This window comes from Rattus norvegicus, chromosome 8 (genome assembly GCF_036323735.1).
Source record: "Rattus norvegicus strain BN/NHsdMcwi chromosome 8, GRCr8, whole genome shotgun sequence".
NCBI classification, from domain to species: Eukaryota; Metazoa; Chordata; class Mammalia; order Rodentia; family Muridae; genus Rattus; species Rattus norvegicus.
The window spans coordinates 86215996-86228376 of NC_086026.1; the positions used below are offsets into that span (position 1 = coordinate 86215996).

Below are 12381 nucleotides of genomic sequence, written 5' to 3' on the forward strand. Positions count from 1 at the left end.
GATGTGGAGCTAAACAGATGTTCTACCACTGCGCCATATCTGTAGTCCAAAAGCAATTAAGTAATTATTAGACAAAAGACTGATTTTGGTAGGCCTTGATCATATACTCCATTGCCTTATAAACTGAATTCTAAACATTTTGTAAGTAACGGGATAAGCTAAGAGTGTGAATCTTGGTATGTAGTTCTGTCACAGATCCACCAGGAAAACTAGAGCTCCTAGATTTCAAGGGACCCCTACTGACTACAAAATTTTCCACACAAGGACCATGAGTCCATCATGAATACGGCTTTCAGAGAGTTATTTTAAAAGCAGTTCTTTTTCATCTAGAACCTTAGACACATTTGTGAAGATCTAGTCAAGAAGGTTTTCTGCTTAACTACTTCTGAGTTCAGTTTCATTTCCGATGCAGAGAAATCTTATGTTTTTCTCCAAATCCTTACAGCTTTCCGCCCAGGTAAATATCTTTACACGTATGATAAGCATAAAAAAAAAAAGATCTCCACACATTATTCAATTATTCTTAGGTTGAATCAGTATGTTGTCAGTTTAAACCTCTTAGTATTACCATTTGTAAGCCATTATGTTGTACTATGTCAAATGTGGTGAACATAATCTTCAAACATACCAGCAATCTTCCTATCTCAAATGATCCCAGCTTATATTTCAAGCAAAGTGTTCTTACTGAACACTGAGGTTGGCTAACGGTTGTTCTTATTTTGAAAGTGTAAATGCCAAATCACCAATGCAAAACCTAAGCTGGTGACTTCTGGCAAAATTGCAGTTTGGAACAACGCAACGAAAGTCCAGGGGAGAGGACTGCTTGAAAGTCCAGGGGAGAGGACTGCTTGGCACCACATGTCATTCTAAATGCATAAAACATCCTGTCAGGAGATAGTTCACACAGGCATCCCCTGAAGTGTGGTCATTTCCATGTCACAAAAACAAGACAAAAGAAGCAACAAAAACAAACACACAACATAATCAAAAAACAAAACAAAAAACTAAGAAGAAATATTTGCAATATCAAGTAAAAGTAAAAGCAAACTGATCTGGGATTTAAGGCAATCCCGAGATTCTATGCCTGTGTCCCATCCCATGGTGCATTTTCCCCCAAAAATGTATTTTTTTCAAAATTAGAGCCATTAAAAAGCTGATGGGAACCTTTGCCCATCTATCTGTGCTGTCAGTCTATGAATCACAAAACCACCCCATGGCAAAGTTCTCCAAGAGGAACCTCCCTTAAGTAACTAAGGTAGCACACTCTCAGGCTTAGTGGTTGGGAAGGAAGCAAGCAGAGGAAGGACTGGTAACAGTACAAGCCACCTAATCTTGCAGTAAAGCACCAGGGGATTAGCATAAAAAAAAAGTATCCCAGGTACACAAATCAGTAGTCAAAAGGCTGAGGTCAATATAAAACTCACTGGCTTTTGATTGTTAGAAAGTGAACCCCCAAACTGTGGTAGCTATCAAGGGCTCTGCAGACCACAAAGCTACATGCCCAGCATGTCCTCAGCACTATTGTAACAATGTCCCCTCTTTCTCTTCCCCTCCCCACTCTCCTCTTCTGTTCTCCCTTCCTTAATATCCCTCACTCTATCTATACCCCTCTCCTCTCTTTCCTTCTCAGTTTCTTCAAGTCTCTCCCTTCCTCCCCTTCCTCTTTTTCTCTCACACATATTCTCAAATATAATGCCCTACCATTGAATGTATCTCATCCCAGGAAAAGATACTCAATTGCATGCCACTGAACAATGACGTCATTAAATCTGATGAAGCAAAATATCCTTCCAGGAAGGGACTAATTTTGAGTCAGTTTCAATGGAAGGATTCACACTGAGAGTCGGAACAGAGATGAGATAGAGAGGAAATTCTTTATAAAGGCTGAGGTCACTAGGAGAGAGATGATTCTAGTGTAATGACGGTGGTGACAAATACTTAAGTATCTCTTAGCTAGACAGACATGTTTGCACAATGATGCACCTGGGAGTGACTCTGTGACACAATGACGCTCGCTCACTCACATCAGGCAGTAACTCAGACAGGAGAGTGATACATTGTAATAAGCTTGCCCTGGTGAGAACTGTCAAGTGGTTTAGGAAGGGATCGGAGACTTTAAAAATGCACCAAAAGGATCTTGCTTTACATCCTGTACAAAATAATGAAGATACTGGTTTAGTGCTAGTTTTCTACAACCAGCTGACTCCCAGGAAAAGTAGCCATCATCTATCCGCTCACCTTCCCCTCGGCATTCCAGGGGCCCACTGACGGGCACCATTCTTCTGTATTCCTAACAACCAACAAGGTTAAACAAACACTCCCAGGAACACTGACTACTCAGGGTGGAGCAGGGACCTGAAGGACAGGGATGTGCTGCTGCAGAAATGACTCCACCCTAATTCAAACTATACTTCTGCTCACGGGCCTTCCCGATTCCATACTCTGAGGAGTCAGATTTCCATTTCACAAAATAAGCTGTACTGTGAGAGCATGAAGACCCAGCAGAAAGTAGAGGCGCAAACAGAATTCTGAACGCGCTTAGATCCAATGCGATCAGACGGAACAACTCCCTGAATATGAACCAAAGAATAACTAGGAAATAGGTAACTTTTTAAAGTAATCAGTAGGAGTGTCGCCTAAGAGGAGTTCACAGTAATTAGCATATATGCATATGTAATCTTGGGAATGTCTCTTGAGATGTTAGTAATTGCCTGGGAAAAGTCATGCTAGACACTATCAGAGCTTATGAAGTCAGTTCAAATGCAAACAGCACTGAACAACGTAGAAAGGAGTTTAGGAAGTTGAAATAAATTACTTTAGAGACTATATGTGACAGTAGCTACAGTTGGCTTTTCCAAACTGAAAATTCAGAAGAGAAGAAAATAAGCAAATACATAAAAGGGATCATAAAACAACTTCTAAGGAGTAACTGGCAAAAATTATATGTATAAAAATTTCAATGCCTAGATAATTAAATGCTAAAAAATAACATTCTAGTTATAAAAGCAACTTGATTCATAGATTGTATAACAAGTAGAATAAAACCAGGGATCTTTCTGGGACCAATAATTCACAGGTAGATGGTATATGCTCTGTGCATGTGAGACCCTGGCTTTAATTCCAAGCATAAAAATAAATGTAAAAGGTATGTGTAAATCTCTCTCTCTCTCTCTCTCTCTCTCTCTCTCTCTCTCTCACACACACACACACACACACACACACCACATTTATTTTGAATAAAGATAGACAAGATATAGTGGAAGTGTCATCTCTTTGTCCAAGAATGGGCAGGTGAACTTGTTGTCCAGTAAAGCCCTCAGCTGTCTGGACACAGCAGCAGCAGGATTCACACTCTTCCTCAATGTATGAGTTTTGCATAACAAAGCACTTACTTTCTTAACTGCCTTAGCTTAGATGCTAGCAGAGTTCTGAACATGGATTTAACTTATTTTGGGATCACACTCTGTCTCTCTTGTCCTTGTCCTGGCCTTATTTATTTAGCATTGTATTTTTATAAAAGTTTACAGGGGTGATTACCGGAAGACTCTCCTGAGAACCTCTGAAGCAGGAAATTTGTTTCTGCTCACAAAAAAAAAAAATCTATCTTATTCAAGAATATTATGATAAACAGTCATCCCAACGCAGTGTTATGACAATATACTGAGCTAATAATAAAGAAAATTAATCCTCTGAAAACAATCCAAATCATAAAGTTCATCACTGATGAGCGGGGTCTGTGGAGGTAAAGGGTAAGAACGGGACCTGACTTTCTGGGTACAGATGGCGGGCGTGAAGACCGCAAGTCTCATTTAAAAATCTATGTGCCAGCTTCTCTAGTGTTTTCTTTCTCATTGTACAGTTGGCCTTTTGAGACAGTAATGACACTAGAGAACCCAGGCTGATCTCAACCTAATAACACTCCTGCCTCAGTATTTAGAATTTGGGAATAATGTATATGTAGTGCTATAACTGACTGATATCTGCTTTGACCCTGAAACTGAGATACAGTACCCCAGATGTAGTAGCCCTTAGGGCATGCGGCCAATTAAACCTTGACAGTCATTACATCTGAAGAGAGATAAGAATATTTGATTTCCTGAAATAACAAACATTGTCTTCTGGGACTTACACTCAACTGCAGTATATGCAATTTATAAGATCAAATAATTCTCCTTAGCATGTATATAATATGATGATACGCTTTTAATTTATGTCATTTTGAGTGTATGGACAAGAAGCAGAATATAACCTTGTTTTATAGTATATAGTTTTATTTCTTCTGGAAGCTCTAATTCAAGTAGTATTTCCAGATAGAGATATTATTTCAGAGGTTCATTAAACATACATTAGGAAGAGTAATATATTAAAAGGTCATAAACTAATTTTCTATGATGGGGGACTAGCTAAAAAAAAAATTGTGCTCCTACCTGCATTATGTTTATGGTTCCTCATAGGTTGGAGGAGGCCCATTGATGCATATATAACTACTGTGATACAGTTGGGTTTTCTTTTAACAATGTGACCTATTATGTCCCCTGATAGAAATTAGCAAAAATTGGTAAGTGGCACTTGCTATTCTGCTTTTTACATTGTCAGTTGATTTATAAAATATAACTATCATTTGGTTCCCAGCACAAGAGAGTTGCTTTTAAAATATACCAGTTCAATAATTTTGACTGGCTGTTTAATTCATTCGCTAAAAGCTTGGCCCACTACTATGCCCTCATTTGATAGCTGGTGTTTTATTTAGTAATGTCTAGTGTCAGATAAGCACTATGGACAACATAAAGTTGCTCACAGAGTCAGCACCCCTAAAAGTGCTGTCATCTGAATTCAAAGGGGAGGGGGGTTGCCTTTCTTTCACAAAGCCTACATCCAGCAGGAACCTAAGACGATGGTGTCTCCTTTGTTTGTGTCTTGTAAATGGTAATGCCACTAAGGACTCTGACGTCCTTATTTTTTTTACACTTCATAAAACTGTATCTTTCATGCGCGCTGTGGTGACCTGTTGACATGGAGAATCAAGGAGAGCACATTTGCGTGTTTCTGTCCTGAATTCCTCTACTGTACAGGATGGATCTAATAAGTAAAAATCATACTCTTGTCCAGTTTTTTTCTATTTTTTTTAAACCTTGAGGTAGTGTTTTACTAACTTTTTCTGGCCCAGAGTTCACTATATAGACAAAGATGGCCCCAAAGATGGCCTCAAGGTCCTGCTGGCTCTCTCTTTGAGTACAGCAATTACACACATGAACCACCATGCCCAGACTGGCCCAGATATTTTAAACTTGAGAAATGTCAGAGTCGTGAAAACATCTTCCATGGTGATCATCTTATTTAAAATAAACAACAACAACAAAAACCAAAAATAAAAAAAAAAAAACCAAACAAACAACCGCCCCCCAAAAACAGATAAAAGACACAAAAGCCTCGGAATAATTTTCATTGACTAAAAGGATATTTCTGCAGTTTTATTTGGACTTTAAAATAAGTTTTGTAAGATTTTAAAGGCAATATAAGAACTTGATAAAGAGTACGAAGGCCCCAAAATGGCTTCTTTAGAACTTCACCAGAAAAACTAGTCCTAATGTTGATTTTATATTATTAATATATAATTCAGAAAAAAGCTAAGTAGAACTCTAGTTTACATCATAATAGCATGAACCATTCTGAGAGCAAGAATATGTTTTCGGTTCTACAGCAAACAAAGATACATTCAAAAGTCATCTTATTCCAGTCCATGCCCCTTCATGTCCAAGAGCAAAAGATTTTTTGGGACTATTATGAGGGAAGGAAATTTCCCATAATACATCCTTCAGTAGAGACCTATTGTTACTGTCTCAGATACACATAAGGTACGGTAGAGTCTAAACAGATAGCTGGATATTTAAGAATACTGGCTGCTCTTCCAGAGGAGCCAAGTTTAGATCCTAGTATCCACACTGAGAGGCTCACAGCAACCTGTAACTCTAGCTCCAGGACATCTGACACCTTCTCTGGTCTCTAGGAGCACTTGCATACATGTGTACATGTGTGTGCATTCACAAATACACACACACATACACACTCACGCACGCACACAAATCTTAAAAGAGTTAAAAAGTGTGAGCTTCCTATATATGTCTGTAAATACATTTTCTGAAAATAACAGGCATGAGCCACACCCTGAAAATCTTAACTTGGGAACTTTGTCCAGCATACACCACACTGCACTGCCCCACATTTCATATTTTTCATTTCGATATTGCTACACTGTTACCTTTCTTGCGTCTTTGATCATCTTCCGAACAGTTTCCTTTATTGTAAGTAGATGTGCCCGGGGTGGATGAAAGAGGAGGTCTATATGGGTGCTCCCTAAGAGTCCGGGCATCACACACGGCCATCCCAAATCAAGATTTGGAGCCTCCACGTCCGACTGCATGGGCCAGTAAGTCCCTGAAGACGAGCCGTCATCACAGGAACTATCAGAGCCATGTTCTGTATTTTGTGCAATCTTCTGGACATTTTTCAAAATATAATTAATTTCTTCCTCAGCCAGGAAGTCTGAGACTCGCTCCTTGACAAGGAACTCTTGGTAGGCTTCTAGCCCATGTTCAATTAGAGTATCAACTGCCACACGGTACCACTCCTTGTAGTGCGGCTCGACATAGTTGTCAGACCTGCACTCATCATTTAGTGAGGAAAGCATTGATGAAGTCTCCATGCTTGCTGGTGTTGGGGGCGCTTTCAAATGTTCATCTGTGCAGAGGCAAGTGGTACCTGAGTGTGGAATAAGAAAATGAAAGTCAGTTAGAACTCTGCGTGCAGATTCCTAGGATACATACCACGTATCACCTTGACAGCATTTGCATTCGCCACCCTTTAAGTGCCTATGGACGCAAGCTGACGCAAATCATATCCAAGATGCCATTAATAGAGCTGCAACTCAATACCCATCACAGTCAGTTAAATGAGGACTCCGCGTGACATAATGGCCTCGTCTTCTCCAGTGATACAGGACATCTACTTAACTTAAATCTGGGGACAGAGTGTGCTTGATGAGGCACGAACTCCTACAAGCCAGTTCTATTTTTGACATTAAAATAGTACTGTAGTAGGATTAAGGCCTGGCTACCCATAAATACAAATACGCTAATATGCTGGATAAAATATAAAAGGCAAAAAGTGTCATGTCTTCGGAGAATTTACTATTTAGTGGAAGTGGGTAGAAAGACAGTCATTACTCTAAACAGAGCCATAAGCCGTGTATTACAAGGCGACAAATGAGTAAGTATTCACACTCATTAATTAATCACGCCATATTCACTGGTTTAAGAATAAAACCAATAGAGATCTGTGCACAATAAATGAGCTTCGGCAGCCATGAGTTGGAGGCCTTCTTCTGTCATCCTGCTACAGAAGATACTTTTATTCCAGACGAGGCAAAGGAACATACCAGAAATGAAGAGGGTATTGAGGACTCAGGGAAGAAAACTCTGGTATGCGGGAAAACTGGTTTCTTTTGGGAGGAAGGGACTGAGCTAAGCAGATAAGATTGAGCCTGGTGTGGAGATCAGGAGACTTCTGCAATTCAGCCAAAAGAAGGTTAAAAATAGTCCTGCTGTAGCTGGAGGCGTCACATCTGAATCCTGGTCCCCTGCTTCACTGAAAGAGATGGGGCTTCATATCAGCCAGAGTGGGGGCCTCTAGGTAATTTGAAGTCCTGACACCCATCCTGGGGCTCACAACACAGCTGCATCCTGGGTTACGAGAACTACAAAGCTGATTTGTCAGCAGTTCTGACCTACTTTAACATTCTGCACCTAACTGATCTTTTTCAGTCTTCCTCCCACTCCAATTCAAATTCAATCTGTGACAGGGCAAGCCTGGAAACCATTACCATTCCTCACAATACTCATGAGACATTCACCCTGCCACACACACAGAGACCTTGTGAGGGGAGAGACAATAGAGTCTGCTGATGAGCAGAGATCAGAAGATTCATCATCTATTGAGGCTTTCACTGTGAGGAGAGGGAGAGAGAGAGAGAGAGGCAGGCAGAGAGACACACAGAGACTCAGAGAGAGACATAGACAGAGAGAGACAAAGAGACAGAGAGCGAGAAAAAGAGAGACAGACAGAGACAGGCAAACAGAGAGACAGAGACAGAGAGAGACAAAGAAAGACAGAGAGACAAAGAGATGGAGAGAAGCTTCCCTTTGTCAATTTACTAGACTGATCCTGTCCCCAAACCTAGGTTCGGAATTCTTCAAAGGAACTAGCTTGAAAGTGTACAGGTTAATCACATCACGGAGTAAACAATAACAACAAAACATATTACCGTGCTCATGTAGGTCTGTATTTCTAGAGCTCAAGAGGAGAAGGCAGGCAGATCATGAATCTAAAGTCAAATGAGGCGGCACAGTGAGAACTTGTCTCAAAGAAGCAGCTGCTGCTGGGAGCAGCTCAGGGGTTTGTGCAAAGCCCTGGGTACAACTGTCAGCCTTCAGCTTCAGGGCAGAGTTAAGGGATAGAAACAAGACATTCCTCTTTCTGCTTCCTGGAGACCCTTTGGCTTGAGTAAGGCCTTAACTCAAGGCTAGCGCACAGGAATTATCCCTAGGTCCTTGCTTTGTGATGCAGCCAGCAACTGAGCTCTATAAAAGACAGTCTCCTGCATCAGATGCTATTATGATGGATCACTGTGCAGATGCTCTTTCTATTTGGGTATAACTAAGAGCTGTCTCAGCTCAACTATCAGAATGAGGGTTATACATAGAGATAGAAAGTGTGTTTCTTTTACAACTTAATTAACATTGGCTCGATCTACTGCTATGGTCCAGGAACACATTGCAAATGTTAATACATTTCTCAATTATGGTAAGTATCTGCTTTTATTTTTCGGATCATTTTTCATTCAGGTTCACCATTTAACAGAGACTTGCACCAGGGAACAATATAGAAAAGAGTTTTTTTAAATGAAACCACTTGCAGGAAGGGAGGCTACTAGCATCTAATGGGAAGAGAGATCAAGGCTCCCTCTATGCATCCTACAATTGACACCCACCATAAGGAGCTACAGGGTACAGAATGCAAGGCTGTGGTTTGAATATGGTCCCCCTCCAAGTTTCAAGTGTTGAAGGGCTAACCCCTAAGGTTCGTGAGGACCTTTAAGAGATGGGCCTGTCAGCGGTAATTAGGTCCCAAGATACTCTCAAGTGTAGCCTTTGTTACATCAGGTCTGTGGTGGTGCATGTCTTTTATCCCAGTAGAGGTTGAGTTTGAGGTCATTATCTGGTCTACAGAGTGAATTCCAGCAGGACCAGAGCTACAGAGAGGCCCTGTCCCCAAAACAAAAACAAACAAAGAAAGGAAGAACAAACTTTCTGTGGAGACTGAGCCAATGCTAAGGGATGTAGGGAGGGAGATAAATTTAATTCCTACTTAATTGAATTCTTCACCATGAGAATGGGTTGCTGTAAGGCAGGCCACCTTTCACAGCTGCTCCTTCTACACCCTCCCCCTTCCATAGGTTCCCTTCCTCAGAGCTGACAAGGCTTGAGGCCCTAATGGGCAACCAAGCTCTCTGTCCTTCAGAAATGTGAGGGAAATACATGTCTTTATGAATTACTCTAGTTCAGATATTTTGTGAGAGCAACGAAAAGATGAACAAGACACCCTACTAACTCCTAAGTTTTTTCAATATTCAAAACATTCTTTTTGGTAAATGACACTTAAAGAAATAAAGTTTGTTTTCACATGACACAATAAATGAATGTTTAAACTATGGTTTCCTAAGGCTTGTTGAGTTTCAGTCCTCATTGGATAACCCCTCCATGAAGAAAGAAGTGCCTGGTGGTGGTATGAGAAGTCTTAGCTATCACTTAATTGTAAAAAGTGGTAGTAAACGACTTCCTAATTAAAAAAAAATCTAGATTTGAGAGTACCTTTTTCTTAACTCTTAAAGTTTAACTTTTGACTCTTTATAATACTTGATGATAGGTGACTGTTACCCATTTGGAGGCTAAACTGCATAAAGTTCTTTAAAAGCATCATTTGTTTCTGGTTTTTATTATGCACATGAAAATTTTACAATTGTGCAAAATTAATTGCTGCACCGAGAGGTCTTATAGGTTAAAAGGACAGACAGTGATCACAAGAACAATATGATGCTACATGAAAGGCTAGTCATAAAGGAACAAAAGTGCCCTATAAACTGGTCTGGAAAGTGAAATATGAGGGATTAATTTAATAGTCAATGTGAAATGCCATGTGAGAGGCCACTGTGGGAAAGTGCAAAGGCCACTTGTACTGAGTTTGGATATTACAAACAAGACTTAGGACAACAATATACTCTATACCCTTGTTTAGAAATAGCTACACTCAGATAGGCTCTAATGACACTGCTTTATTACAAGAAGTGTTTACAAGGGAAGGGAAAAGCCACAAGGTTTTAACAGAATAGCAAAGTAGTATCACTTCCCAAATGCATATTGAAACAAAAGACTATCTATGCTTAGTTACAGATTTAGGATGCCTGTCTTTAGAGTTTCCCTGAACATTTAGAAAGGGTTATTAGAGAAACAAAAGTAATTAGGTGTAGCTCTTTGCATAGACCTAAAGAGTGTTTTATTAATAATAATTAAAATGGCTATGAAGCATGAATTCTTTTCACATGGAAATAATGAGTTAAGAAAAATTAAGTCTCAGTGTGACAGAAAATCTGAACTGACTTCTGGGATTCACTGCTAGAGAAATGATCCATTCTAGGAAAGCCCATGCATCAAAAAAAAAAAAAAAAACCCTCTAAATATCAAATTTGAAATGTCATTTATGATAAGTACACAGAAATTTCAAATGTAAACTATAAAATAAGTCAGAGAGACAGACTTAGCAGGTGGTTCTGGGAAACCCACTCTGCCGTCATCAGAGTTGTCTTCCTGCTGGGTCACATGGGTAGCAACACAGAGACTCACAGCTATGTACAGAGCACGAGAGACCTTGGAACACCCAGTTCTAACGTGGATTTCTCCATCCAATCCTTTCCTTCAGGGATCAGGGAACTTTGCCCAAGAGGAGGAAGGAAGGAAGATTTCAAGAGCTAGAGGGGATGGAAGGCAGCAGACACAAGTGGGCGGACACACGGACACACGGAGGAACGCACAGAGACTCTGACAGCATACACAAGGTCCACACATAAACATAAGACAGACAGGGTCCCAGTGCTGAGAGCAGGAAGTGGCCATTATCGTCCATCCTTACCCAAGTTGCTATCTCCAACTGATCATTGCCTGGAAAAGGAAAACTTAAGGTTTCTCCAGTGGAATCTCATCACACTTAACCACACTTAAGGGTATTCCCCAAAACCAGTAGAAGACCAACAGAAAACCCACTCAAAGGAATGCTGGTAGACATTTTGTCTCATGTGGCTTTGTTTTGGACTTCTTCTTATCTTACTGGTCTTTTGCTTGTATATTATGATTTCTGATTGTGTGTGTGTGCATTTCTTGTGGTTTTTTTTTTTCATTATGTTCCCCCTTTTTTTCCCTAAAGAGAGAAAAAGAGACAAGTTGAATAGCTGGCGAGGTGGGAGCATATGGTAGAATGGGGGAGAGAAAACCAGAATATACTATATGAAGATCAGAATAAGTGGTATGAATTTTCAACAAAAATATACAGAATAACATGAATGTTGAAATCAGACTTGATCTTTCAAAGGTTCAAAGGCTTAATCCTTTTCTGTGGTTCCTGGAGCATTTTGATGAAGACTGCCATATTGGGTGAAAAGAAAGTAGGCATTCAAGTAGGCTGAGAAAACAGGGATAAGGAAAATGCAGATGTCTGCAGGAGCACGCTAGGAAGAATTCCTACAGAGACACATGGACAGAAAGGGAAGACGGCACTCGTGTGTTCACTTCCATAGTACTGCTCTGAGATGCTGTCCTACCCATGAAGATCTATAAACTGTAAAATAAAACCGCTTAAAACCTCCACGGAAATGCACGGTTAGGAAGAACACAGTAAAGTATGGACTCAGATTTGGAAGGGAGGGCCTAGGAAAACACTGCATAGCTAAACGAGGAAGAGGGTGTGAGACAGCGCAGAAAGAAGCATAGTGTGGTCCATCTGCTCTTCATCGCTCTCACGAAGGTGACCTCAAGTTAGGGTTGTCCCTGAAATGGAAGGCCATGAACTCATGTGCTTTTTAATCTTGAATACACTGTCCCATCTCTTGTAGGTAAGGAGATTTGACAACTTTATCTCTATTTCTGCAAGGCGGTTCGAAAGTGTATTAGTATCTATATGGACTAAAATGCTGGATAAAGTCATACATTCAAATTACCGACTGAATCTAACCATAATCCAGTCAATCGCAAAACAATTTAGCTTAATTTAGAATCA

General features: G+C 40.2%; 1 protein-coding gene across 1 annotated transcript in view; it reads right to left on the bottom strand.

Moving 5' to 3' along the window:
• The window catches only part of Fam83b (family with sequence similarity 83, member B), a 76445-nt gene that overhangs the window by 48218 nt on the left and 15846 nt on the right, over positions 1 to 12381 (bottom strand). The window contains exon 2 of the mRNA NM_001108169.1: positions 6260 to 6759. Within this exon, the coding sequence (NP_001101639.1) occupies positions 6260 to 6703 (444 nt within the window). The 5' untranslated portion in view covers positions 6704 to 6759. The remainder of the gene's footprint in view (positions 1 to 6259; positions 6760 to 12381) is intronic.